At 37.6% G+C, this 25,614-nt stretch overlaps 1 protein-coding gene across 4 annotated transcripts in view; it reads left to right on the plus strand.

Moving 5' to 3' along the window:
• PARD3B (par-3 family cell polarity regulator beta) overlaps window positions 1–25,614 on the plus strand; it is a 1,082,106-nt gene that overhangs the window by 570,435 nt on the left and 486,057 nt on the right. For all 4 annotated transcript variants that reach the window (XM_055290335.2, XM_055290338.2, XM_055290337.2 and 1 more), the window contains exons 7-10: window positions 1,018–1,143; window positions 3,730–4,088; window positions 6,455–6,594; window positions 7,740–7,868. In XM_055290335.2, coding sequence (XP_055146310.1) covers window positions 1,018–1,143; window positions 3,730–4,088; window positions 6,455–6,594; window positions 7,740–7,868 — 754 coding nt within the window. The remainder of the gene's footprint in view (window positions 1–1,017; window positions 1,144–3,729; window positions 4,089–6,454; window positions 6,595–7,739; window positions 7,869–25,614) is intronic.

Below are 25,614 nucleotides of genomic sequence, written 5' to 3' on the forward strand. Positions count from 1 at the left end.
CGTGTATGTATGTGTGTACACACACACACACACACACACACATATATTTTAATTCTTGTGGCTATAGTTTTCTTTCTTCTTTCCTTCTCTTCCAACCCTCCTGATCCTAAGCTACAGCCACAAAAATCCAGAGGCCTCTTGGTATCCTCTCTAATTTAGCCTCTTCTTGGTTGAAATTTCCGACGGCTCTTCCCAAAGCCTGCCTTCATCATGTCACTGCCCTACTCGGAAGCGGGGTCTACTGGATGCCCCCCTCCAGGTCCATCAGATTAAGTTCATTGGCTGTTTGTTCAAAGCCGCTGTGTGTGGCACTGGTCTCCCATCTAGTTAGCTCTCAAATCTTTGAAGGCTCTAGGCTTGTTAAGTCTAGTTTTTGAACTTCAGCTGTCCCCCAAATGTATAGTGAAATTACCTGGTCCTGGTCCTACAGCTTTGTCTCATACTCCTCCATCCTGATCACACAGAAAACACCCAACACATACTTGATTTGGTAACACCGACAAATGGGATCCAGCTTCCTTCTAAACTGAGTAGTATGATCTGAGCTTAAATATTTGTTTACTTCTTAAAATGCAAATTATTACAATAGGTAGTAAGACTGCAAAAACGTTACTGTGAATACCCTAATGCTCTCCCACTGCTAAACATCACGTTGCCATGTTGGCACTAACTCAGACTTACTTATTATAGTTAGGTGTGATGCCCTTCTCCAAACCACAAGTCTTTGGTGCCAACTCCACTAAACTAGCCTTTCAATAAGTTTACTGCAAGCATGAGAAATGAAGTCGCAGATTGATGTTGGTACTTATGCATATTTATCTAGAAGGGCTTTTTCTCTTGTAGTCAGTTTTGGCTTCTTTTTGGATTAGGGATTAAAATAACAAACAGTTGCCTCAATATAAAGTAAAATTTCTTTTGTAAATAGAAATCAATATGTATTTCTGAATAGTTGCAAGTGGAGAAATAATTAGCATTTATTATTCAGTAATTATATTTCAATCTAAATTTTGCATTTAGGATTCTAGGACTCTTCATCCGAGGCATTGAAGAAAACAGCAGGTCCAAGCGGGAGGGACTATTTCACGAAAACGAATGTATTGTAAAAATCAACAGTGTGGATCTCGTAGACAAAACCTTTGCTCAGTAAGCATTTTTTCATTGTTTTATTTACTTTCTTGATCCCTAGCATGGTTATAATCATTACTGAACTCATTATGATCAAAATAGTAGGTAGAATTTCTAGTCAGTTCCCTTTGAACAATCCAGGACATCCATTTTTGAATGCTTCTAATGTTTTAGCCTGCTCAAAGGTGGCCTACACATGTCTCTGGCAGGTCTGAGAATGCTAAACTACAGAATATCACAAGCCTTCCTGCCTGGCTGTCTTTACTGGAGCATCATTGAACGGGTTTGTTTTTCTTGGGCTATGGGTCACTTAAACTGGTATTTAACGGATCTTTTCACAGACTGTTAGTTCAGCTTATTAATTAACTTTCTTGGTGTCAGCAGTCTTCCTTAAACTAAAAAATCTGTGAGAGATGTCTGAGGACTCACTGAATCATAGAAACAAACAGAAAAAAATAAAATTAAAATACCGTCTCCTGGCCAGGCGGAGTGGTTCATGCCTGTAATCCCAGCATTTTGGGGGGCCGAGGAGGGCAGATCATGAGGTCAGGAGTTCAAGACCAGCCTGGCCAACATGGTGAAACCCCGTCTCTACTAAAGATACAAAAAAAATTAGCCGGGTGTGGTGGTACGCGCCTATAATCCCAGCTACTTGGGAGGCTGACGCAGGAGAATCGCTTGAACCTGGGAGACGGAAGTTGCAGTGAGCCGGGATTGTGCCTTTGCACTCCACCCTGGATGACAGGGAGAGGCTCCGTCTTCAAATTAAATAAATAAATAAATAAATAAATAAATATTAATTAAAAAAACTGTCTCCCTCAAGAAATCATCTCTGTGCATGTGAAAATGTTGAGGGAATAGCTTCCTGTACCCAGGAATTAGAGTGTATAGTAATCTGATGCATGTATTTTTAATGTATGTTGGCATTGCAGTGGGATTCTGGACCAAAGGACTAAGTACTAATAATCCTTGGGAGTCATTACCACCCTCTTGTTTCTGACCAAAACAGCTCCTAATACATCTTCTCGCTGGGCATTAGTTGTCAATATTGTATGTGTGCATGTGGACAAAGATGAGTGGTTGTGGGTAGAGGAAAAGTGGGTACTGGCTGCTAAGTATGAAAAGAAATGAAACCTTAGAAGAATCTGTTGTGTTAAAATAATGAATGATAGACAAAACTACAATTATTATTAGTAATAATTTTTTAATATACTACTGTGCTTTTTCACAAGGACTTGATAATTATGCAAAGCAATCATTATCACTTCTGTTTTATAGAGGTGGAAACTGAGGCTCATAAAAATTTAGTATAGAGTTAGTGTGGAGTAGAAACTGATTCCTATGCAAGCAAAAATAACATAGGGGAACTGACCACAGGAGTTAGGTGGCCTATGTGAAATCTTCCTTCTCCCCTAACAATTTGCAGAATTAAGCACTTCAGAAAGGGGGGTGGGGGTAGGGTTTGAGGAATCAGATTGCAGTTGGGGTTATGATTAGTTATTATGTGCTGTGGCTGCTAGGAACAGAGACCTGAAATAAGAGTAGCTGAAACAAGATTAACATTAATTTTTCCTAGCAACAAGCAAGCATGGAAGAGGGCACTCCACAGTTAGTGCAGCAGCTGCACAGCCACCGGCGGGTCAGGCGGCTTCCGTTTTCTGCTTTGCAATCTCGCCATGTGACTACTATCCTTCAGTGGAAAAATGGGCACAAGATGGCTGCTGAGTTTCCTCAGTCACTTCTGAGTTTCAAGAAATAGGGAAGAGAAACAGGAGAACAATAAAAGTTTTTGTCTCTCTACTGAACCAGCCTCTTCTAAAGAGCTTTCCTTTAACACCTTCATCTATATCTTCTGGGCAAGAAAGTGTGGGAAAAGTAGTTGTTTGACCTGAGCACCGGGCATCTAGAGGCATGAGGAAGAAGGGGAGAAAATGTTACAAGAAGTTTGAGGAAGAACACAAAGCACTAGGTCATAAAAGTGAAAAACACAGTTGCTCTATGTGAGAGTAACAGGAAGGGTGCGTGTTGGATTGAAATTCCACTGAGACATTTAGGCACAGCCAAGGCACCTGCCAAAATGTCTCCATGAGCAAACATGGGTGTCAAACTTGAACTTGTTTAACACAACCCATGTTAGAGAAGACCTGTACTTTAGAAGGATGTCCTAAAAGAAACCTAACTAATGATCTGATCCAAAATATCAAATTATTTTGCTTTTTATATTCACTTTGGTAATCACTTCTGGTTAGATTTTCGTCTTTAGAAACATGTAAAAGCTGTGAGTCATTGGATAAATAATTTCATCTCTCTGAGCCTCAACTTCCATGTCCGTGAAATGAAAGCTATTTATACTTACCTAACATGCTTTCTAAATTAGAGAAGGATGCATGGTAATAATGCATGTATAAGCCAGTGCAGGGGCACCTAGTGCAAATAGTAAGTGGTAACTAGTATGTAGTTGGCAAAGTCATTCTGATAGGAATATTGATTGTGTCTCCTATGATTAGCCACTGTGCTGCTCTTGGTTGCCATCCTGCTAGGGTACTTTAGAAGATGCTGTACCTCAGAGCAGGGTCATCATACATTTATCAACTTTCTTTCCAGGGCTCAAGATGTCTTCCGCCAGGCAATGAAATCTGCAAGTGTGCTCCTCCACGTGCTTCCTCCACAAAACCGTGAACAGTATGAAAAGTCAGTCATTGGCTCTCTTAACATTTTTGGTAATAATGATGGCATTTTGAAAACCAAAGTGCCACCTCCTGTCCATGGAAAATCAGGACTAAAGACAGCAAATCTCACAGGAACCGATAGTCCTGAAACAGATGCATCAACTTCCCTGCAACAAAACAAGAGTCCCCGAGTACCAAGGCTGGGAGGAAAACCATCCTCTCCCTCTCTCTCCCCTCTCATGGGATTTGGCAGCAAGAAAAATGCAAAGAAAATTAAGATTGACCTAAAGAAAGGTAATTATTAAATTATGCCTAATAGCATTCTATTATTGTAACATGTAAAATTGGTTAAGAGAAATGCATTAAGGCTAATTTAGTTAATTCTCCCTTCATTTAATTGTATCAAAGAATAGATTTAAGTGTATACTTAGGTAACTTAAATTTCTTGAAATTGTACTTTTTTATTCTTTTCTTCGGAGCGTATAGATTATTTTAAACAAGAAAATAATAAAGACCTGTTGGGAAGTGGAAAGAATCATTGCAAACCTGATATCAACAGAGCAATATTGTATTACAACTTAATACTAAATAGGCACGAAAATTCAGTTGTCCCTGTTCTGAGCAGGATTAGTGATTCTTGAAGCATCCTTTAGGCCATGTCCAAAAAGCATATTGTTTTTCTAAGACAGTCTTCTAACAACAAAAATTCACTCCTCAGAAAGCAAATATGTAATGTTTACTAATTTCTCTGATTCAACATCGCAAACATTTAAAACATACCTAATTTCAAAAGCATGTATAATATTTTCTTTCTTCATCTTTTTAAACTTTTCTATCCATTTCGAGCACAGACCAGTGAGAAGAGATCATGTGTGTACATGCATATTTATGCAGTATTATACACACATACATAAGCATTCATGTGCTTCTGTGCTTTTGTTCATTTTGTAACCTCTGCTTTATATTCCCTTCCCCCATTGCAACTTTCTGGAATTCTGTGTTTTTCAAGACAATTCAAAAGAAACCAAGATCTTATAGATTCTTGTCTGAATTAATAGAGAATTTATGGTCACAAGGTAATTTTAGACAAACTATTAAGGTCTTTCAAAAACAAATAATGTGTCTTTAATTAGGATATGAAAATGATTCTGGAAAGATTCTCTGATCAAAATTTCATTCACCTATAAGAATTCTATTCTGGGAATAAAATACATTGACTAGTAGGTACAAAAATACTTCAGTGTGCTTATCAATCAGGATTTTTATTTAAATGCCTCAGTTGTATTTTTTGTACAAATGATCCAGCTGTGTGTAAGACACAGATTTGGGTGTTTTGGGTATAGAAAAATGAATCAGACACAGAATCACCTTAAAAATTTATTACAAAGCCTTGAATGCAAAAATGAAAGATATGACATCACATCTGTACTTTCGCAAGATTAATCTGACAGCAAAAAGATACACTGAAGACAAGGCCAAACAACGAAGGCTAAGTAAAGGGTGCACTGCATCTGTCTAAAGGTGGAAACATAATAGGCATGCGTTAATAAATGACTGGTTGTAGGAAGGAAAGAAGAGAAGAATTACAGTGATTGCTGAGGTTTTTCAGCCAGAGCAAGTTGCATAATGGAGATGTCATTGCTAGAAATTAGAATTTTAAGTAGATGAGGATATTTGAAAAGGTCAGGATCTGGATTGGAGAGGGAGATACATCGTGAAGTTTGAAATGTGCATGATGACATCTAGGAAGCGACATCAAAAAGAGACATTGGAGCCATAGAGATTTAGGTCTCTTTCACTGGAAGATATACTTGGATCCAGGAGCTGGCCAAGGCAGGGAGTCTAGGGGACAAACTGGTCTAGGACAGATCCTTGGGGAACATCTATGGCTACATGGGAGGACAATGGGTAAGATTTAGAGAGAGTGATGCATGTGATGTGATCAAACATAGGAAAATAATCAGAAAATAAAGACATGAAAACCAAAGACAGAGTCAATTTCAAAAATAAATGGTGGGAATCGTCAAATCTAGACCAACAGAGATAGTTGTGGGTAGGTCACTGGTGATGGAAGGTTGAAGAAGCAGTAAGATGGAAGTAAGGATCCTTCAGGATACAGAAATCTGAGCATACCTTTAGACTGAGTGAAAAATATATGAGAAGGGAGAAATTGGAGATGCAAGAGAACAGGACGGGAGCAACAAGATGCTTGCTGACCAGATAGTGGGATGCAGCAGTACGAAGAATTGAGATACAAGTAGAGGGCTCAGCCACAGCTTGTCCAGCTCATTTAACAGGCTGACAGAACTTAAGTCAAATGGCCTTTTGCTTCTCAGAAAGTACGAAGTCAGGTTATGATTCATTGAGAAATCAGTCTCCTGGGTATCTGGATAACATATGCATTTCTTCTAGAACCTGAATGAGCCAAAGTGTGACACATCTGGATTGGGCCCTAAATTCACTTTGATACCGTCATGGCCTGTCAGGAGCTATAATCTGCATTTGAAACCCAAATAACTGAAGCATATTTAAAATGTCCCAGAATGTAAATATTTTACTGATTCTATATTAGTCTAAATTAGGTAGATCTTACTGTAAGATTGAATATAATATTACTCATGCTTAAGATGACTATACATTTTCCTGTTCTTATACACTAGGCCCTGAAGGACTTGGTTTCACTGTGGTTACCAGAGACTCTTCCATACATGGTCCTGGTCCCATTTTTGTAAAAAACATTTTACCAAAGGGAGCAGCAATAAAAGATGGCCGCCTACAATCAGGGGACAGAATTTTGGAGGTAAGAATTGGAATTAATAGTTGTATGAAAATATTTCTTGGCATTTAAATAATGCCATTTAATTGCATTGAAATATATGTAAATATATTAATATTTTTATTTTGAACCTAATATATATTAAAAATTATTACTTATAGACAAGATAAGAACTTTTAGTATAGAACTGGTTAATGAGGAATCTAACTTTGTAAATCCCCAATAAGGTCAGTGATATGGGGCCAAATGATAATGAAAACCATTTCTGATCTTCCCTCTCTTACTTCTACCTCTTAAGGTCCCTGTGAAATTTGGATTGAATCTAAGAATTCAACATATATTCAGTTAGGGCTAAAAAGTTAAAAAGTCTTTATAATAGTCTTTTCAAACTTGGCCAGGACAAGCCAGAGTATCTCAGGTCATTCTATGCTTTGTCCATATCCCTATCATCTGTGCTAGGATAGCAATGAAAACAGCTGGAAGGGATTTTGCAGAGAGATATATTTGGGATACCAAAAGTAAGAGGGTGGCTGTTTGTTTTCATTTATTTTTGTCTGAGGACATATCGTCTTGATAATTATATATTGTCCATTTACCTCAATTTGAAGCAATCATCTTCATTAAAAGCAACATTTTAGTTTTTCATGTTCTAGATCATGAAAGAAGATGCACCAAATGACTAATTTAGCTCCAAATTAGAATTTCTAATAATCTGTGATAATCTGGTGACTATAATTTTCTAAATACATTTAAAACCTGCAGGATTCTATTGCTAGATGTGTATTTGCAGAGAAATTTGCCTTGTGATCATGGTTCACTCTGCTTGTTGAATTAGGCAGAAAATGACACTAAGTAAGCCTTTGAAATCTACTTTCTACCTTAAGCGGAATCATTTTGTGGTACCTGTCAGTCCAGTTTCCCCCATATAAGAATGCGATGTCTTAGGAAAAACTGCTGATATTAATTACCGACTCTGAGTTCATCCAGCATCATAATGATGATGCATTATGGGAAACATTGTTGGGTTTTGCCCATGTATTTAGTTTTCAACTTTTCAGAGCTTCCTCAAGTATGGGATCCCATTTGCTTCTTGTTTTAAAAAACTATCTAGTGTAGAAGGAGATAAGAAGTATTGTGATTGTGGCTGTTCATATGCTTTTATTCATTAGGTAAATGGGAGAGATGTCACCGGACGAACCCAGGAAGAGCTTGTGGCCATGCTCAGGAGCACCAAGCAGGGGGAGACAGCATCGCTGGTCATTGCCCGCCAAGAAGGACATTTTCTGCCCCGAGAGTTGGTAATGTTCAGATCTCGGTCTCACTGGATTTTTAATGCCGAGCTTAATACACCCAATGAACTCATTATAGCTGAGAAACGAGTTCTAAATCACAGGCTTCATTCATAACCAAAGTTGAATCACACTCAGGGTATTTTACCCCATTTGGGGTATAGCACTTTTAGAACATTGATACAGCCAGTGGGTATATGTAAACAGTGCTTCCAGGGCACAGATTCAAACACCTTTAGCAATAAGCAACTATTCAACAGTGTGCAACTAATTCAATAAAATATATATTGAATATGTGCTGTGTGCTAAGCCCTAGGCAAAACACAGTCAGCAAAATAATTTGTGGACCTACTTTAATGAAGTTTACAGTCTAACAGGAAATAAAAAGATAGCCAAGTATTCAAAATGGCGATGAAGATTATGAAGGGAAAATGCAGAGTGCCATGATAACATAGAACAAGGGTATTTAACCTATTCTTGATGGCTGGGATAGACATCTTGAGAAAGATGAGTTCAAAAGCCTTATTCAAAATGTATACCCTTAGACCTAGTAACTAGACTTCAAGTAATCTGTCCTAAACTGATGATCAAAGATGTGGAAAAAATTCATGTACATTGATTTTTTCCCCTAAAGTCCTATCTATTGCAGTGATATATTGGGTCCTGTATAACCATAAGGCATTGGTTAGATAAATAACTAGATAGTTTGCCAGTGAAATATAGAAGTACTTAAAATGGTTTCTGTAAAAAATTGATAATAGCATGAGAAAATGTTCATAATCTAATACTATATTTAAAAGTAGGATATAAAATTATGTGTGCAGTATCATCAAATTACATTTTAAACCTTGTTAACAACTAGAAGCAGATACATCTGGGATATCGGTTATGAGAGGTTTTCATTTTCTTTTTTTTTACAATAAATACATATTATTTATTTTATTAAAATTGTGCTTTTAAGAAGGCTATAGAAAATTCAAAAGGGGGACAGGTGCAGTGGCTCACGCCTGTAATCCCAGCACTTTGGGAGGCTGAGGCAGGTGGATCACCTGAGGTCAGGAGTTCGAAACCTGACCAATATGGTGAAACCCCGTCTCTACTGAAAAATACAAAAAGTAGTCGGGCATGGTGGCATGTGCCTGTAGTCCCAGCTGCTCAGGAGGCTGAGACAGGAGAATCGCTTGAACCCAGGAAGCAGAGGTTGCAGTGAGCCAAGATTGCACCAGTCCGCTCCAGCCTGAGCAACAGAACGAGACTCTGTCTCAAAAAAAAAAAAAAAAAAAAAAAAAGAGAAAAGAAAATTCAGAAGGGATTTTATAGCTAATAACAAATAGAAACAAATGTGATAAAAGGACTTGTATTTACTCCTTGTTATTTCCTTTGAATCTGTATAAGAATTGACAAAGGCAAATGTAGGTTCCCAGAGTTAGGTTATCAGAACAGTAAGGATTAGTTGACAGAAATGATGATATTTCACTTGAAGAAGAGAAATTTTAGGAGACATGACAATGTAAAGAGTTATTGTATGGATTGGAAAGTAGACCTAATCTGTTTCTTCAGGCAGTCTGTACCCATTAATCTACTTATGCATTAACTCAACCACTTACTAAGCATCTGCTGTGTACAAAGTTGGGGGTTCTGGGTATACAAAAATAGTTAAGACTCACTCCCTGCCCTCACTGAGCTTGTTCTAAAACAAATGGTTGAAAGAGGATAATGTTATGAGAACTTTTAATGGACCTGTCCAAGAAGGAAATGGGTTAGTTAGAATATTTAAACAGAGCTTGCCTCTCCAACTGTCCAAGGTGCTCTAGAAAAAGTTTCCCCATTGAGGTTAGATAAGACTACACAAGCTCTAAGTTGTCTCTCTGATCCTACCATTGTGTTACATATATTTATGTTTGAGTCTACAACCTTGTCGAATCACCTGTCTTATATATTAATACTCCTTAATACCCGCCAAAAGGATCCGTCACCTCCAAGTTCCCTTGGCATGGAATTTTCTTTCTCCCTTTCCTTCTCTTTCCCATCATCTTACCCATTTTTCCCTTTCCTTATTGTATACTCTGGGGAGATCTGTAATAAAATAGGGAAAATAAGAAAAAAAGAGTGATCTGAGTGATGCAGATATAGTCCCCATTTCCATTCCTCTACTTGACTCCTCCATACCCAACCATTTGAAAGGTAGGATCCTGAATGTCTGTCTCATCTCCTCACACTTCCTAGAGAAATGATGCAGAAACTTGGAGTCTGGATTTTTTTTCTAAAGTACAGATGGATTCTTCTTTCAATCTTTTATTTATCCAAAGACCTTGGTCTTTCTCTACAAGGGTCAAAGTGAAAAGAAACAATAAAAAAGGGGGCAGTGTGTGTAGGCACCGCAAGAGGCCCTTTCATTTCTTGTCTGATATTTAGGTTGCTAGAAATAAAAACTCTCCAAAATCCTCCGTGGAACTATGTGCTTATTTCTGAGATAGGAGAGCAAAGAAAGAAGTTTTGACTGTGTATTCTGTTGAACTGTGGTCCTGGAAGAAATAAAACCCTGCATAAAAACAGAAATATTTCAGTCAGCCCCTGAGCATGCAAAAGAATGCAACAACAGAATTCCAGCTAGGAACTTAAACCCTTGAGCCTACAGTTTCTGTCTAGTAGTTCCTTATACCTTTCTCCCATATGTCCTCTAGAATTTTTAACCCCACAGTTAATACCTTTTTCCTGGAAGCTTTGCCCCTCCCCCAGGTAAGGGATGCTGATTTATCCCAGTTTGAAACTCTGAATTCATTCCTCATCAAAGACAATTACGTCTGGAAGTTAGCACCTGGAATAACATTTAACATTGTCTCTGGAGTTCAAATCCCAGAATTCAACTTCTGTATCCAGCACTTACTAGCTGTGTGATGTAGAGCAGTTCGGAACATCACTCAGAGGCTGTTTCCTCATCTATATTGTAAGAATTGTTGTGAAGATTAAATGAGATAATACAGGCAAAGCTCATAGCATAGTTTCTGGCTAATTGTAAGTTCTCAAAATATATTAGCTATAATTTTTTTTCTAATACATGAGCATTTCTGTAGTAGTGTAAACACAATTCTATACTCTAGATATATTATGCGGTAGATAGATTTATGCAGGCTTGCCTGGGACTAACCACTATTTTTGAACAATGATTGTTTTATTTTTTTAGTATTTTATAATGATACTGAGTTACAAACAACATTTTTATAACCTATCAAACTGATAAGGGAGGCAGCTATATGTATTATTTCACTCTCATTTAATGGTATTTAGTGAAATTTGATTTCTATCCCAGAATGACATAGGCCAAGTCCACCAGGGAGCATATTAAGTTAACTGTGCAACTGTGAGATTATGAGTGCAAGCAAATTATTTGTTCTCATTGTTTCTAGTTCTATACTAAATTTGGAAGGTATATGCTTAGTATTCATTCCTTTAGAACTTTCTAGCAAATATCTAGACTCTCAAAAATAGTTGACAGTCAACCATCCAAATATGTGGAATTTTCTTTGTCACCATAGCAAAGCAAGGGCATTTGAGGTTTATAAGCATCTAAGTCATGTGGACCCATAGTCTTCATATTGGAAAAATAAGGAAAGGCACTCTTTTTCCAGCCCAAATGCCTGCCTCGAATGCCAGGAGGCAAGAACCTTGCAGGAAGTTTAAAGAGAGGTGATGTTTGGCACGTGCTGGGCTGTTTCAGTGGGAATTACTTCATAGTGTGGCATGCGCCAGCCTGTTTGAAAGGGCAAAATAAAGAAGTGTGTTGTATGATACATCTTTGTGTTTTCCTTTCAAAAACTTGAAGGTGATATCACTTTGGTCTCTTCTTCCTTATCATGATTGATGTACACACTTGACTTTCCACTGAAAATCTGGCAGGATGAAGGAAGGACAGCACTTCCTACTTTTGTCTTGTTCTATCTCCTTTGAGGAAAACAAACTGTGTTTATTGTTTTCCTCTTCTAAGAAACTCTCCTCTTTTGTTAAGCCTTGCTGTTCTGCGAGCTCTGTATCTTCTTAACAGCACTGCACTGCCTAGTTTCTGACACTTAAATCTTCCTTACTTCCTTGTTATCGTTAGCTTCTTGTAAAGTCTTAACACTTAAGCTAAGGGAGCATGTGGTCAGCAGTTATACAGGAAGTCCCAATATAGAATCGTCTCTTGGATGTGACTCTCTGTCATTCTGAAGGCCATGGTATCCATTTCCTGGTCATTTCTCCTGACCTACCACCTGAAAGAACTGTGCTGAACTCCTATATTCTAGTTCGTGTCCTTCTTCCTGAGCAATTGATTAACATCACAAGTTTGGTAGCGTATTTAGCCAACCTTCTTTCCATCTGGGGCAGACCAGGTTGAAAATCAAGTGAGAGGAATTTATATAATAACATTACAACTATTTAGCTGTTTCTAGTATCTTTACCAAAAGAATGATGTTTCAAAGATAATCTCTCCAGAATCCCATTCTGAAAGATCCTTTGGTGTCCTCACCCCCTGACTGGGTGAGAGTTTACTGAAGAGGTGTTCACATAAGGAACAGTTTTGCAGAAGGTACTTTGAGATTAGTTTTGGTAATAGATTTAGAATCTGAAGGCTAAACTGCTGTCTTTGTGTCTACACTTGAAATGAAAACTATGCTAGTTAATCAGTTGGTGGTTTGTGTGGTCAGTTCTGTAAGAGATGTGGCCTACAAGTTCTTTTCTATCTCCGATACCTGAAATTCTTTCTTACGCTAAATGTCAGATAAAGCCGTATTTCCACTTAAGAAAGCTCCTGAAAAACGGAAGTTTTTCTGTTAATTTCATGTGTTCATTTCTTTAAGAGCTAGAGAGAGAAGGAGTTATTTGCTATGTATGTGTGTGTACATGTGTGTTGTTTGCTATGTATGTGTGTGTACATGTGCATGTATGTGCATGTCTTCTTTTTTTTATTGCTTAGAAAGGAAGATTCTGCCCTTTCTTTGTTAACCTCTTTAACGTTTCATTTTCTGACCTGCTGCCTTATTTCTAAATCATCCTGAAAATCACAGCAACCCCTGGTGGGTAAAATGAGCAAAAAAATTTCAAATGTATTTATAATTTCTACCTGCCAAGTTTGCCTGCTATTGGATGCTGGCCTCTGCAAGTGAGATTAACTGTATTTCAAGCAAGCAAGTTTCTCCTGCCTGGCATGATTGAAAACCAAAAGTTAGCCATGTTTGTCATGCTGCTTTGACCTTCACCTAGGAATATTGCTTTTGCTGAGAAAAAATGATGCACACGCATGTGGAGCCCTACTTAACAGTTGCTGAGCTTAGCATAGTCCAACACTGTCATAGTTACCTGTCCCTGTGACTACCTTAGCATGTGAGATGTGGTTCCAACATCTTCATGGTTTACTCTTTCTTATTATTAAGTAAAAAATTCACATCTTGAAATGTCAAATTATTTAGCATCATGAATTACAGAATTTTGGTTTGAAATCTTAGATGAACCTCATTTAAATGATATATTATTTCATTCCCTTTGGCTATTTGATTCAAATGATTCCATGCTTAATTAACTGAGATACTTAAGGAAGAATGAATATTATAGCAGTTATTTGTGGATAAGTAGCAGAAATTGAAAGATAATTTCAAAATGATTTTTTCTACCTAAATTAATGTGCATGAGATATGTTTTGGAATTTAAATAATTATGCAACATCCAAAGTACCTTGCTATATTTTATGTATTCTCCAAGTAACACAGTTCATGTCTTATGATGAAGTCCTTGCTAAGATAGGGTTTCTATTTCAGCTTTTCCCTACAATAATTTCCATTTTCTTCTTACTGCATTTTCATTCAACCATTATATACTGAATCTTAGTCAAGGCTCTGCAACATGAACTTCCAGAGATGAAGCTAGAAGCTTCATCTGAAGATGTGTCCTATCCTCAAGGAGCTTCTAGCCCATAAAGAAAAGGAGAGTGATAAGTGGATCAAATGAGCAAATAAATTGTTGCAGGGATTCAAACTATGTCAGGAACCAAGAAAGCCTTCAAGAACATGACAGCATTTGAAAAAGAGGCTTGAGAAATGAATAAATTTCAAGATGCAGAGCCACATGGGCGAAAGAAACACTCTCTTCAGTTACTCAGAGATTAGAAAGTACAAAAGTACAAGAAGACAGTAAGCAGCCCAGTTTGACAGATTACTGAACAGGAGACTAACATGAGAAGTAGTGCTATTTTGAGTAAGTTCAGGGGGGCAAAAAGATGTTGGGATATCTATTAAGAGCTTATTGTGATTCACTAGTAAGGAGCTTGGGACCTGGAATCAGTCACACCTGGGTTGAGCCTTGACTCTATCACTTATTGATTAAATGGCCTTGATGAAGTTATCTCCCTGAGCCTCCATTCCTCTTCTGTAACACAGGGACTAGACTAGTGTCTACCCTAGAGACTAGTTGTTAGGATTAAATGAGATGTATGTAAAATGATTACAATGGGGTGCAGAGAATGGGATTTAATAAATATTCCTTGTTATTATAACCATTGCTCATTTGAATGAGAGATATTAAGTGCACAGATTAGATTTTCCCACCTGTTAAGAATGGAGAGAAGAAAATTGAGGTAGAAAACTTTGGTTTTGGCGACTGGTAGATGTGGGAGTGAAGGAGTGAGAAATATCAATAATTCCAAAGTTTTGAGTTTGGCTGTGTTGTGATATCATTACTTGTTGCAGGAGAAAACAATTTTTATTATCCTAGAGTTTTATGACTTTCGTGAATCCCAAGCTGTTTTATGGGCCAGTGAGCCTTGGCATTTTTCTTCCCCTACTCTCTACTGTCATTCCAAACTCTTCATCTTTGAAAGCGAGGACACTCCTTTTTATCTCAAAACTCCTTAAGATATCTACCTATAGGTCATTTGCTTGGGCAAAGCTTCCTTGAACCCCCAGGTCTAGTTTATGGAACCTTACATAGTTTTCCATCCATATTAAGGGTTCACCTTAGCATGTGCCCGAATCACACAATATTCTAATTTCTCCAATAGACCTTAAGAACTATAAAGAAATAGTCCTTAAGATGCCACATTTGGGAATCTCATGGCCTGGATGTGAATCCCTGCTTTGCAATTTCATTCAGCCTTTCAGTGCCTCAATTTCCTCATTTGTTAAAAATGAGGATAAATGCAACACCTACCTTGTAGGGTTGTGTGAGAATTAACTGTGTGCAGCTGTTGACACACAGTAAGTGCCAAATCATATTAATCCTTGTTATTTCCTGTGCCTAGAGCACAGTGTATGCTCAGTGGATATTTGTTGACTGAATGAATGAAAGCTACGCATTACTAAAGTTGGTGATATAGAAGGCTGAGAAAGGTATTGCTAAATGAGCCATTACTGCTAGTCTGTATCTGGTCTGCATTCAGTATCTTATTATCCTGTACAATTCTTTTAAACCAAATTAAAAAAATATATGCAGGGATTTTCTCTGAGCAATAGCAATTTCTGATGTACAACTATGTGTGACAGTGAGGGTTAGGATAGTTTTCCATGTAAATGACAGCTTCAGTGGTTTAAGTTACCATTATGACATTTGCACAATCTAGTTGTACAGTTTACTTGTAAAGACATATGAAAGCCATAAGGATCATGTTATAATTTGAAATGTTAGAGATATTTTTACAGTATCATGTTAAAGTATTTTAAACGCTTCAATTTGAGCTGCAATAATTTGTTAGAACAATGGTTCTCAGAGTGTGGTCTCAGGCTAGTAGTCTTGGCATCACTTGGGGATTTGGTAAGCATGCAGATTTCCAGGCTCCCTCCACACCTACTGAACCAGAAACTCTGGAGGTAGGCTTAGAAATCTGTGTTGTAACAAGCCTTCCAGATAATTCTGGTGCTCACTCAAGTTTGAGAACCATTGGAATAGTGGTTTCATTATAAAGAACATGAAGCCTGTAGGATAACTTAGTGACTATTACTGACTAGCTTCATTGATCAAATTTTCAACTTTATGTCTCCTGTGGAAAATTTCTTGTTCTGGGAAAAATATTCTGTGAAATTTTTTTAAGCCCAATTGAGTTGTGCCTTTTTGGCCATGTGCCCCTCATTTTGGCAAAGGGCCAGTGCTGAGTGCAATGCAGTTACCCAACTCAATGACCCCTGATTCATTTAGGCAAACTCAATTGTACTTGACTTTCTCAGGGCCAACTCAATTGTGCTTTAAAATTTCCACACTCAATTTGATTGTGCTCAAAATTTTTTATGTGCCAGCTTGTAACTTGTACATTCAGACACACATCACAGGAGGTACTTTTGAGAGGCTTGGAATATTGGGTTGTTGGTATTTGTTTGCAGTTATACCCATTTCCCTTCTTCCTTTCCTCTTACCACCTCTATTGGAGGCTTTAGGGTAAGATATGTTCCATTGACCCCATTACATGGACAATATTCCAGCATCCACCCTTTCACTATGGTTGGACTCAAGTTAGAGATTTCACAGATTCTAGGAAAGTGATCCTTAAACTGTCACAAAGCAACTGCTTAGTTTCCATTTATCTCATTTTAAAGATGAAAGTGAGGCACAGAAACACTGCCCCTTACCAGCATTTACATCGTCAAAATCAGAAATACGACTGGGTGTGGTGGCTCATGCCTGTAATCCCATCGCTTCGGGAGGCTGAGGTTGGTGGATTGCTTGAACCCAGGAGTTTGAGACCAGGCCGGACAACATGGTGAAACCCCATCTCTACAAAAAAATAACAAAATAAAATAATGAGCCAGGCATGGTGGCACACACCTGTAGTCCCAGCTGCTTGGTAGGCTGAGGCAGGAGGGTCATCTGAGCCTAGAGAGGTAGAGACCGTAGTGAGCCAAGATCATGCCACTGCACTCCAGCCTGGGCAACAGAGTAAGACCCTGTCTCAAAAAACAAAGTCAGAAATAGCTTTTAAGTAAGACTTCCACCTCATTGAAGTAAATGCTGTACCTTCTCTCACTTGTGCAATGTGCTCAGAGACTGGGTCTTTAATCGTGGCCAGCTTTTTGAATGTGCTCAATAGCCCACAAGGCCAAGGGATTAATAGTCATTTGCTGCTCCCTAAGAAGTACTTACATCTGGAAGAATTCTACTGAACTATTGTCAGCAAAATCTAGTCTTGATAAAATAGATGATGATAAGTGCTGTGGTTCAGCATTATTAAAACAGATGGAGGAAGTGCGGGGCTATTTTGCTGGGTCGTATGGCTTCCAGGTGTCAGAATGTAAATACTTAATGGCTTTTATCACAAAATGGGTTTTGTTGGAGATTGGAAGGTAGTGGAAGGAGGAGTGTTCTATGCTGTAAAGATCTCATGACATTTCAGAAAATTGGGGCCTAAATACATTGTCTTGCAAAGTTAGCAGTGAAGAGCTATGAGATTTGGCCTGATTTTCGTGGTGCATGACATATGTCTTATTAGTGGTGACTGTGGCTATGATTACGCTTCTGGAGACTGGAGAAAAAGAATTTTCTTAGTTTATATATTTGAACAACTCAGAAAAAGTCATATTGTGACCAACCACCTACTATATTCTTCTTCTCATCCAGTTAGCCAAATGTTACCAGTAATTTAGGCCAGCTGTTGATTTGGAGCAAGCTGGATAAGAAGTTGGTTACAAAACTTAGGGGACAACTTCGATTTGCTTAATTGCCTCGGTGCCTGTGATCAGTACATTTGTTAAGGTACATTTGGTGTAAGGCAAGGAAATGTGTTCATTTTGTAAAGGATTTTTAAAGATTAGGGAAAAAAATACTACCTTAATTGACGGTGGTTGACTTTTCCAGCTGTTATCAAAGTAAATACCATACATGTGAAATTGTCACTACAGTCCATCTCATTTTGAGAGTATAGTTAGAAGTCTGAACATGTTTCATCTGTCTCTTTTTCCAGGAAAATGTGTGATCTTTATCATTAAAGAATATCAGCTTAAGATCACCTTTTTTTTTTTTTTTTCCTAAGGGCTGGTAAAACAGAGATAGACACTTAAATAACAATCTGTTGCCACTTCTTCTCCTGCCCCGTCCCCAAAGATTCTCTGGGCAATGACTTTTAAATATGTTCTCATTATTTTTAATGAGTGTGCAGAACATATGACGCATAATACAGCAGTAGATAGGTGCCCTTTTATTGAACCTGTCGGATACAATCAAGCATCGCAGGGGTTAAGATGCATTTTTCTTTAAGATATTATAATTATTTAAATTAAGATGTTCTAGTACACATCACACACTATTCAATTCTTTCTGCTACCTAAATGAAGCCCCACCACAGTCCCAGCTCTCTCTTTAAAAAGAATGTTTTATCCCAAATGTTGAAAAGACAAAAGAACATTTAATATTGTTATGTCTCTTTAAGTTTACCCTTCTTAAAATCTGCCCCGGATGGCAGGATATTCAATTATAAACGAGTTCAATTATGTTTCCTTGCCACTTATTGAGTTATATGAAGGACTTCTATCACCTAGTCTTTCCGTAATTAATTCTTTGCATTTCTTAGAGGTTTAGCACCACCCGCCCACACCAAAAAAAGGATTGTCTAACAGCTTGAAATGTCGTTTCAATTTTCTTATATTTCCTCTTTCTCCCCTTTACCTTCCTCCTTTTCTTTCCATTCTTGCTTCTGACCTCCCATCATACCTTTCTGGAACTAAGTAACACTCTATGTGTTTCTCAATTATACAGAACGTATTTACTTCTACTTTACATGAAAATGCCGGGTGGTGGTGGACATAATAGTACATTACATTAAATTACATTAAATACCATTGAAGATGGCAGTGATGGCAGTAGAATAGAGAAAGATATCAGCTCTGAGAACAGCAAAGCTGCCTATGCTATGCACTCATCCCATAAATATTGGAGCCTATGGTTCCTGGCTTATGGAAATGCCTGCCTTAGCGCTCTACAGGTAAGTTACAGACTTTCCAAGTGACTTGAAAGGGCTGGCTTTCTCCCTTCTCTCCTTCCCAGCAGCTATATATTTCATCTTTAGACCCTTGGCTTCCCACTGGAGGAGAAAAACAAACAGAAACAAATGAACAAAAAAGCAAACAAACAAAAAACAGCACAACAGAAAAACGGCCAGCCAAAACATCTCAGCCGTCATTTACTTTGACTCCATCTCTCCGAAATCAAGTGTTTCACATCTATGATAATCAGAGAAAGGTTGATGTTCAGAAGAATTGCCATCTTCCACCTCTATTTCCCTATTTTCTGGGTCCACATTGGAGATGACAGGAATCAACTGTTCAACAAATATTTACTGAACACCTACTATTCCCAGTTTAGCTGATCAAATATTTATTGAATGTTTATTTTTGCTAGATGCTGTTCCATGCAGTGGGTATTCTAAAATGTACTAAAACATGATTCTTTAACTCCAGGAGTTCATAGATAATGCTAAGTGGTATTAGGGAAACAATATAAGAATATAGCATGGTACCTATCAGTAGGGAAAGCTAATGAAAGAAAAATAGTTGCATGAGTTTAAGGAAGAGGTTAAGGGGCTAATAAGGACATTAAAGTTATAAAAAGGAAAAATTAAAGTTCTTTAAAGTCAAAAGGCTTTAAAAGTCAAAGGACTTTAAAATCATGAAAGATTTCGTTTATGAGGTGGGAGTCTGGTCAGGCCCTAGATAGATTCGAAGAAGCAAGAAGAGAAAAAAGTTCCAGAAATATGGACAAAGAATGAATAACAAACATCTTTCCGAAGGCAGGAAAGAAAACTGCAGAAAAGGAAGGAAAGGAACAGAAAGGAACATTTTTGTTAGAGTGACATATTGTTGGCTACTTATGCTATCATTTAAAGCCAGTAACAAGACCATATTTTTTTAAAAAACCCATCAGATGTGAATTTAAAATCGAACTAATGCCCTCCTTTATAAGCTCTATGTTTTAGTTATCTCTTGCTATTTAACCAACTACCCACCACTTTAAGGGTTACAATTATGTTTTATTATTTCTCGCAGTTCTGTGGGTTGTGTGACTTCTTCTGCTGCCAGTTTCGTTTAGACTTATGCATGGAGCTGCATTGAACCAGAGAGTCTGCTGGGCAGGAAGGTCCAGAATGGCCTTCCTTACACGTGTCTGTCAGTTGGTGCTCTAATAGCTGTTGGGTGGGACACCATGGTCCTCCTTCATGTGCCCTCCCACCCTCCAAAAGGCTAGTTCAGTGTCCTTACATGGTATTCTCCGAGACAACAAAAGCAGAAGATGTAGGGCTCATAAGTCTTAACTTTGGAAGTTGCACTGTGACTTCTGCTTCATCCTTTTGGTCAAGTCACGAGGCCAGGCAAGATCCCAGGGATGGAGGAATAGATTCCTTTTCTGGATGGAAAGAGCACCAAATCACATTTCAAGGAGATATAATTCATGGAGTCTGATATTGTTACAGTCTCCCATGTTAGATTAGGGAAGTGGGAGTGTACACTGTTCTATAACCGAATAAGTATTGGTCAGGGATGGAAGATTCAAGTTATCAGCCCAGGACTGTCAGTAGATGGTGGAGTTTCTAATGGTCATTTAATTTCTTGAGTCTTAATTCCATTCATGAATTTCTTATTGGGAAATCTTTTCCCAATAATTATTCTTATTTTCCCATAAATTCTTATTTTTATGCAAATACAGTGTTGGAGATACAGAGTAGGCCCGGCATGCTCCTTTCCCCTACATTGCTGTTTAGCAGCGTTTTTACCTAAAACGTTGTGGCTCTTGACATATATGTGCATTTCTCTCTTATGCTGGACACCGGTCTCCCTAGATGAAGAATGTGCTTTCCCCTCCCTTTCTTCTCCCACCTCACATAAAGAATTACTCTTTTAGACATCTACAATCTGAATTGGCGTTGAAGAATAGAAGTTTGGTTGTATAGATGTTGATAAACTAAATTTTAGTATTTAAATGCTAAAATTATCAAAAAAGTAATTTGACAATAAAGAGGGAGAAGAATTTTCTTATCTGTAAAAGGAGGAAATTGAACTAAATTGTCTTTTAAGATTCTTTCCTGTTCCAAAATACCCTCTAAGTTTCTGTGCATCAAATCTTGGCATGACACTCAATACAGACAGTGCCCAAATTATGAAAGATCTGTATATATGAATGGGAATGGGCTGCATGAATTCTCTTCTGAGTGTTTGTTTGTTCCATAGTTCAGAATGCCTGGGGAACATTTGACCTAGACAGTACCTTATCTTAAGTAAATGTAGAGCTAACAGATTGCCAACAGATATCTTTCTCATGGCTACCTCTTCGACCCCTGCCATGGCAACGCTTGTTGCCATAGTAGTAGGCACAGATGGAGCCCTTCCTCCAATCCTCTACTGACGCCACCACTGCTGTGGGTAGCATAAGGGACTTCACTCCCATAGCCAGCTCAGAGGGAAGTGTGATCCTTCATTCCTGAATTGGAGGTTTCAGTGTATTCTCCTGTAGAACATGGTTAAATATAACCCATCCAATAGAATGCAAATTATTACTTACTGGTATGTTTTGGAGATACCATGGAGTAAACAAGCACTCTTGGCTAAGAGAGAAATGTAGCCAAAATTTATCAGTATTTTTTTAAAGAAAAACAAAGGCTCAACATGCAGGCACCAAGTTTACAGACAAACTTACAGCATCAGCCTGTTTTCTAAGTAGAAATTGCCTTGTCTGTACCCACACCCACAGTCATTGTCTATTTAAAGCTTGTTTCCATTACACATTAAAATGAATGAATTGCAAACATTATTCATTAAGGTTTTGGCCACCTTTAATAAAAAAAAAAAACCTCTGGGTTCTGGATTCTTTTATTAGAAAAATATGACTATGTCAACACTAGCAACTTGTTGAAAACTGGGCATATATTTTCAATGTAATTATTAATGCAATCACCTCAATTCCTCTTTGGTATCAGGTTGTAAATAAATTATATAAATAAATATTAATGCAATTATTAACTTGATAATTTTATGTACTATGTAGGCATGCAAGGAAATTAAACAAAGATGAAGGCTGCTACATTTGTTCATGTTTGGGATATACATAACAGTGACTTATTCTCTATATCATAAAGAGATAGAAGTGTACTAGATAGAACTTTGTCTTCAGCTATATAACTGAGTATGATTGTAAAAAAAACACTGAGTATGATTTTCATGGTGGTTAAGTTAATAACATGTCACTATTATTTGTGCCCTTCTAAAACAGAAACCAAATCATGTGTGTCCTAACTGGAAAGAAAGTAAAGGCAAAAAGCTGCAAACAAGCTAGTGGCTTACTTATTAAGAAGCCAAGCTTTTGCTGTCAGATAGCAGTTCAGAGGTTCCTCTTTAACCTGTAGGGTTTCTTGCAGAAAAGAATACTGATCGCATATGAATGTCTTACTTCCTTCACAAACCTTTGAAAATATTTCCCAAAGATCGCATTGCCTCTGCTCTCAGCTCAATAGCTCTCAAGGGAGTTGGCATCTCTTATCAGAAGCACACAGCCAGGCCAGGGGCAGCCAGCACATTGAGAGGCCAGGGCAGAGTAATGGCCAAGGCCACTGGGCAGGTAGTGAAAGGCCTCTCGCTGTGTTAAACAAATGCAGTTTCCTTCCTGGCTTCCGCAGGAGCTAATTTTGTTTTTCACTTCTCTTCTGGTATAAGAACAATAAGGATGTATAAGGCCATTCTGCCTGTGAGGAGATGTGCATTAGATTATCATAAATCCACAGATAAAAAGCACAGTGGTCAATGAGAACAGGCATTCTTGGATGAAATAAAAGGTTTAATTGAAAGTATGGTCCCAGGGGAGACAGATGATTGAGCGTGGTATTGAGTAGACATTAATTACCATAGTCCAGAGAGTGAAAAAAATAAATAAATAAAAGGAAGACCATTCCTTTTTTTTTTTTTTTTTTAAGTTTCCAAATCTGTTTCTCTTTAAGAGAATATGGGAGATCATCCTAATAGGATGTTAGGAAAACAAAATGAGTCTTGCTTATACACAGTATTCTTAGAATACTATTAATGTTTCTTAAGAAGTTGCAGTTGATTTTTCTAGTAGATATTTTTGTTCAAAGTTAGAGATCTAGACAAAGTACAATGTGTACTGTTATGCTGACTAATGGTTTTAAAAGATACATGCATATCGAATTATAACATGTTAGTAAATGATTTGTACTTATTCGTAAATCTAGAATTTTTCATTGTTTGGTTATATGGCTCAGCATTTTTTTGGTAGGTTGAGATTTTCTCCTACAATTTAGCAGAAAAAAATTAAGTTGAAAAGGCATCTGAACATACAGTCTTCATTAAATATTAGGCCACTAGTTTTGTGTTGCTGAAATATGGCTGCCTTTATAAATCATACATTTGATTTGGCTAAAATTATGGGAAGAACTCTACATCCACCAGGATAACGGATGGTGTCAAGAACTGCCTTAACAAGAAAATAATTGGTCAGGTGTCTCTTTTAACAGTCATTACCATATTTGAATTATGAGTTTGGTTCTTCTTTCGGGTCAAATAGAGTATAAAAGTATTCTGAATTATCTGTACCTAATGTGCTACAGTTTTGAAAGGGTAAAAACCGGGAGACCGAATATATTAAGAGTATGTTACTATGTGCTTGCTTACAAACTGCTTCCCAATTCCATTATTTAAGAAAAAAGAAAAAAAGCACCGCCGTCAAAGCAACTTTTAGTTGGCTTTTCAATTTTATTTATAACAAATGAATTTGCTCCTTGAGTGAATTTAAACTTTTCAATCAATTGTTTAGGTGTTGATGTAGACGTAGTCTTAGTTTTAAATGTGAAAAATTGCTTTTTTTGGGGTTAATTTGAACAGGGTAGTTGCCAAGTAGCACCAGCTGTCATAATAAAGTAGAAGTGAATGACAGATTTACTCCACCCCATATCAAAACTCAGAAGCAGATATGGTGATCAAATGAGCCAAAGTAAATGTAAGATCTTAGAAACATTTGCAAGCTATTTTCTTGCATAGCTCAGCCCTTCATGGGTATCAAAGTGCAAACAGGTTACGGTGATGCTTAGCACTATTATGGCAATGGAAAAAGGGGAATCACTTTGTTGCTGTAGATATGCCAAATATATTATCTAATGTTCCAAAATACCATTTGATGATGGTGATGGTGGTTATAGTGAATCTTGTTTTTACCAAATACACTGCCAATCTGTAAGATGGTATTATAAAGTACTGAAACTAGAAGCTTAATTAGCGGTTTCTGAACTGTTTTTTAATTTTAATGAGAACATGGCACATATTGAGCTACAGTGGAAGAAAGAACTGCAGGGGCACTTGTTGACAATGTTCTTTAAAAAATATGTACCATACACTTGTTCTTAGGCATGCCATTGGGATAAGGGACAGTGGCATAAACATAAAAATGGAGTGGTCTCTGTTGCCCTTAAAGTCCTTAAAGATGTACACAATAATAAATAACCATGATATAATGTGATTAGCACATTAGATATAATGTGCTATACTTTTACTATGTATAGAGTGTTTTGAAGACCTAGATGAGAGCCACAAACAGCAGGTGACAATTAAGATGAGATTTGATAGGTAAGAGTTTGCTAGTGGGTGGCAAAGCAGGGTAAAGAGAGAGCATAAGTTTTAGGTGGAGAGAATCCCATTTAAATAGTTAAAGAAGGTATATGTAACATTTGATTAACTCCAGTTTCCTTTAATAAACATGATAAAAAGTTTAGGTGAGAGGTGTTGAAAACTATGATTTTGGTAGATAAGATGCAAGACATAGTAGTCGCTTTTGGAAGGGATTTTAAATGCCGTTATTTCAAAGAGGTATTGTGGCAGAGATGTGTCAACAAAAAATGTATGAAGTCATCACATAACGAATCCTTATTAGATGCATACATTCTGCTGGATGCTAAACAGGAATCAAAGTTGAATTAAACATAATTTCTGCCCTTGATGAGATCACAGTGGTATAGCAGAGTTAAGATAGACAGGCGGCCGGGCACAGTGGTTCACGCCTGTAATCCCAACACTTTGGGAGTCCGAGGCGGGCGGATCAAGAGGTCAGGAGTTTGAGACCAGCCTGGTCAACATGGTGAAACCCCGTCTCTACTAAAAATACAAAAATTAGCCAGGCATGGTGGTGCGTGCCTGTAATCCCAGCTACTCAGGAAGCTGACGCAGGAGAATCACTTGAACCTGGGAGGTAGAAGTTGCAGTGAGCCGAGATTGCGCCGTTGCACTCCAGCCTGGGTGACAGGATGAGACTTCAGTCTCAATAAATAAATAAATAAATAAATAAATAAATAAATAAGATAGACAAGCTGGCAAATAATTGTAAGAAAGTGATGAGAATCATCAGAATGGGAAAACACAAGTGAAATGGGAGCTCCGAGAAGGGCATATTGTTCCTGTGCTGATAAGGTCAGGGAATAGTTAAAAGAAGAGGTAGCTTATGTGCTGAGACACAAAGCGTATTTTGAAATATTGTGCAAAGAATTCTTAATTCCATTACCCCTTCACTGTGAAATTTCTTTTCAGTTGAAAATAATGTCAGCACTTGATATATACACACATGAAATGTGTTTTTTCCTTATGTATGATTTCATTAAGTATCATAAAAATTGTGGGTTTGCGCCATCAGGGAAATGATTGACTAAAAAGATTCACCCACTTGTGGTGCTTAGATTAGTCTTTCTTTTTCATGTATCAACAAGTAAAAACGGGGCTGTGATATATTAATTTGAAAAAATTAATTCCTTAGGCATGAA

The sequence above is a fragment of the Symphalangus syndactylus genome, chromosome 8 (assembly GCF_028878055.3).
Source record: "Symphalangus syndactylus isolate Jambi chromosome 8, NHGRI_mSymSyn1-v2.1_pri, whole genome shotgun sequence".
NCBI classification, from domain to species: Eukaryota; Metazoa; Chordata; class Mammalia; order Primates; family Hylobatidae; genus Symphalangus; species Symphalangus syndactylus.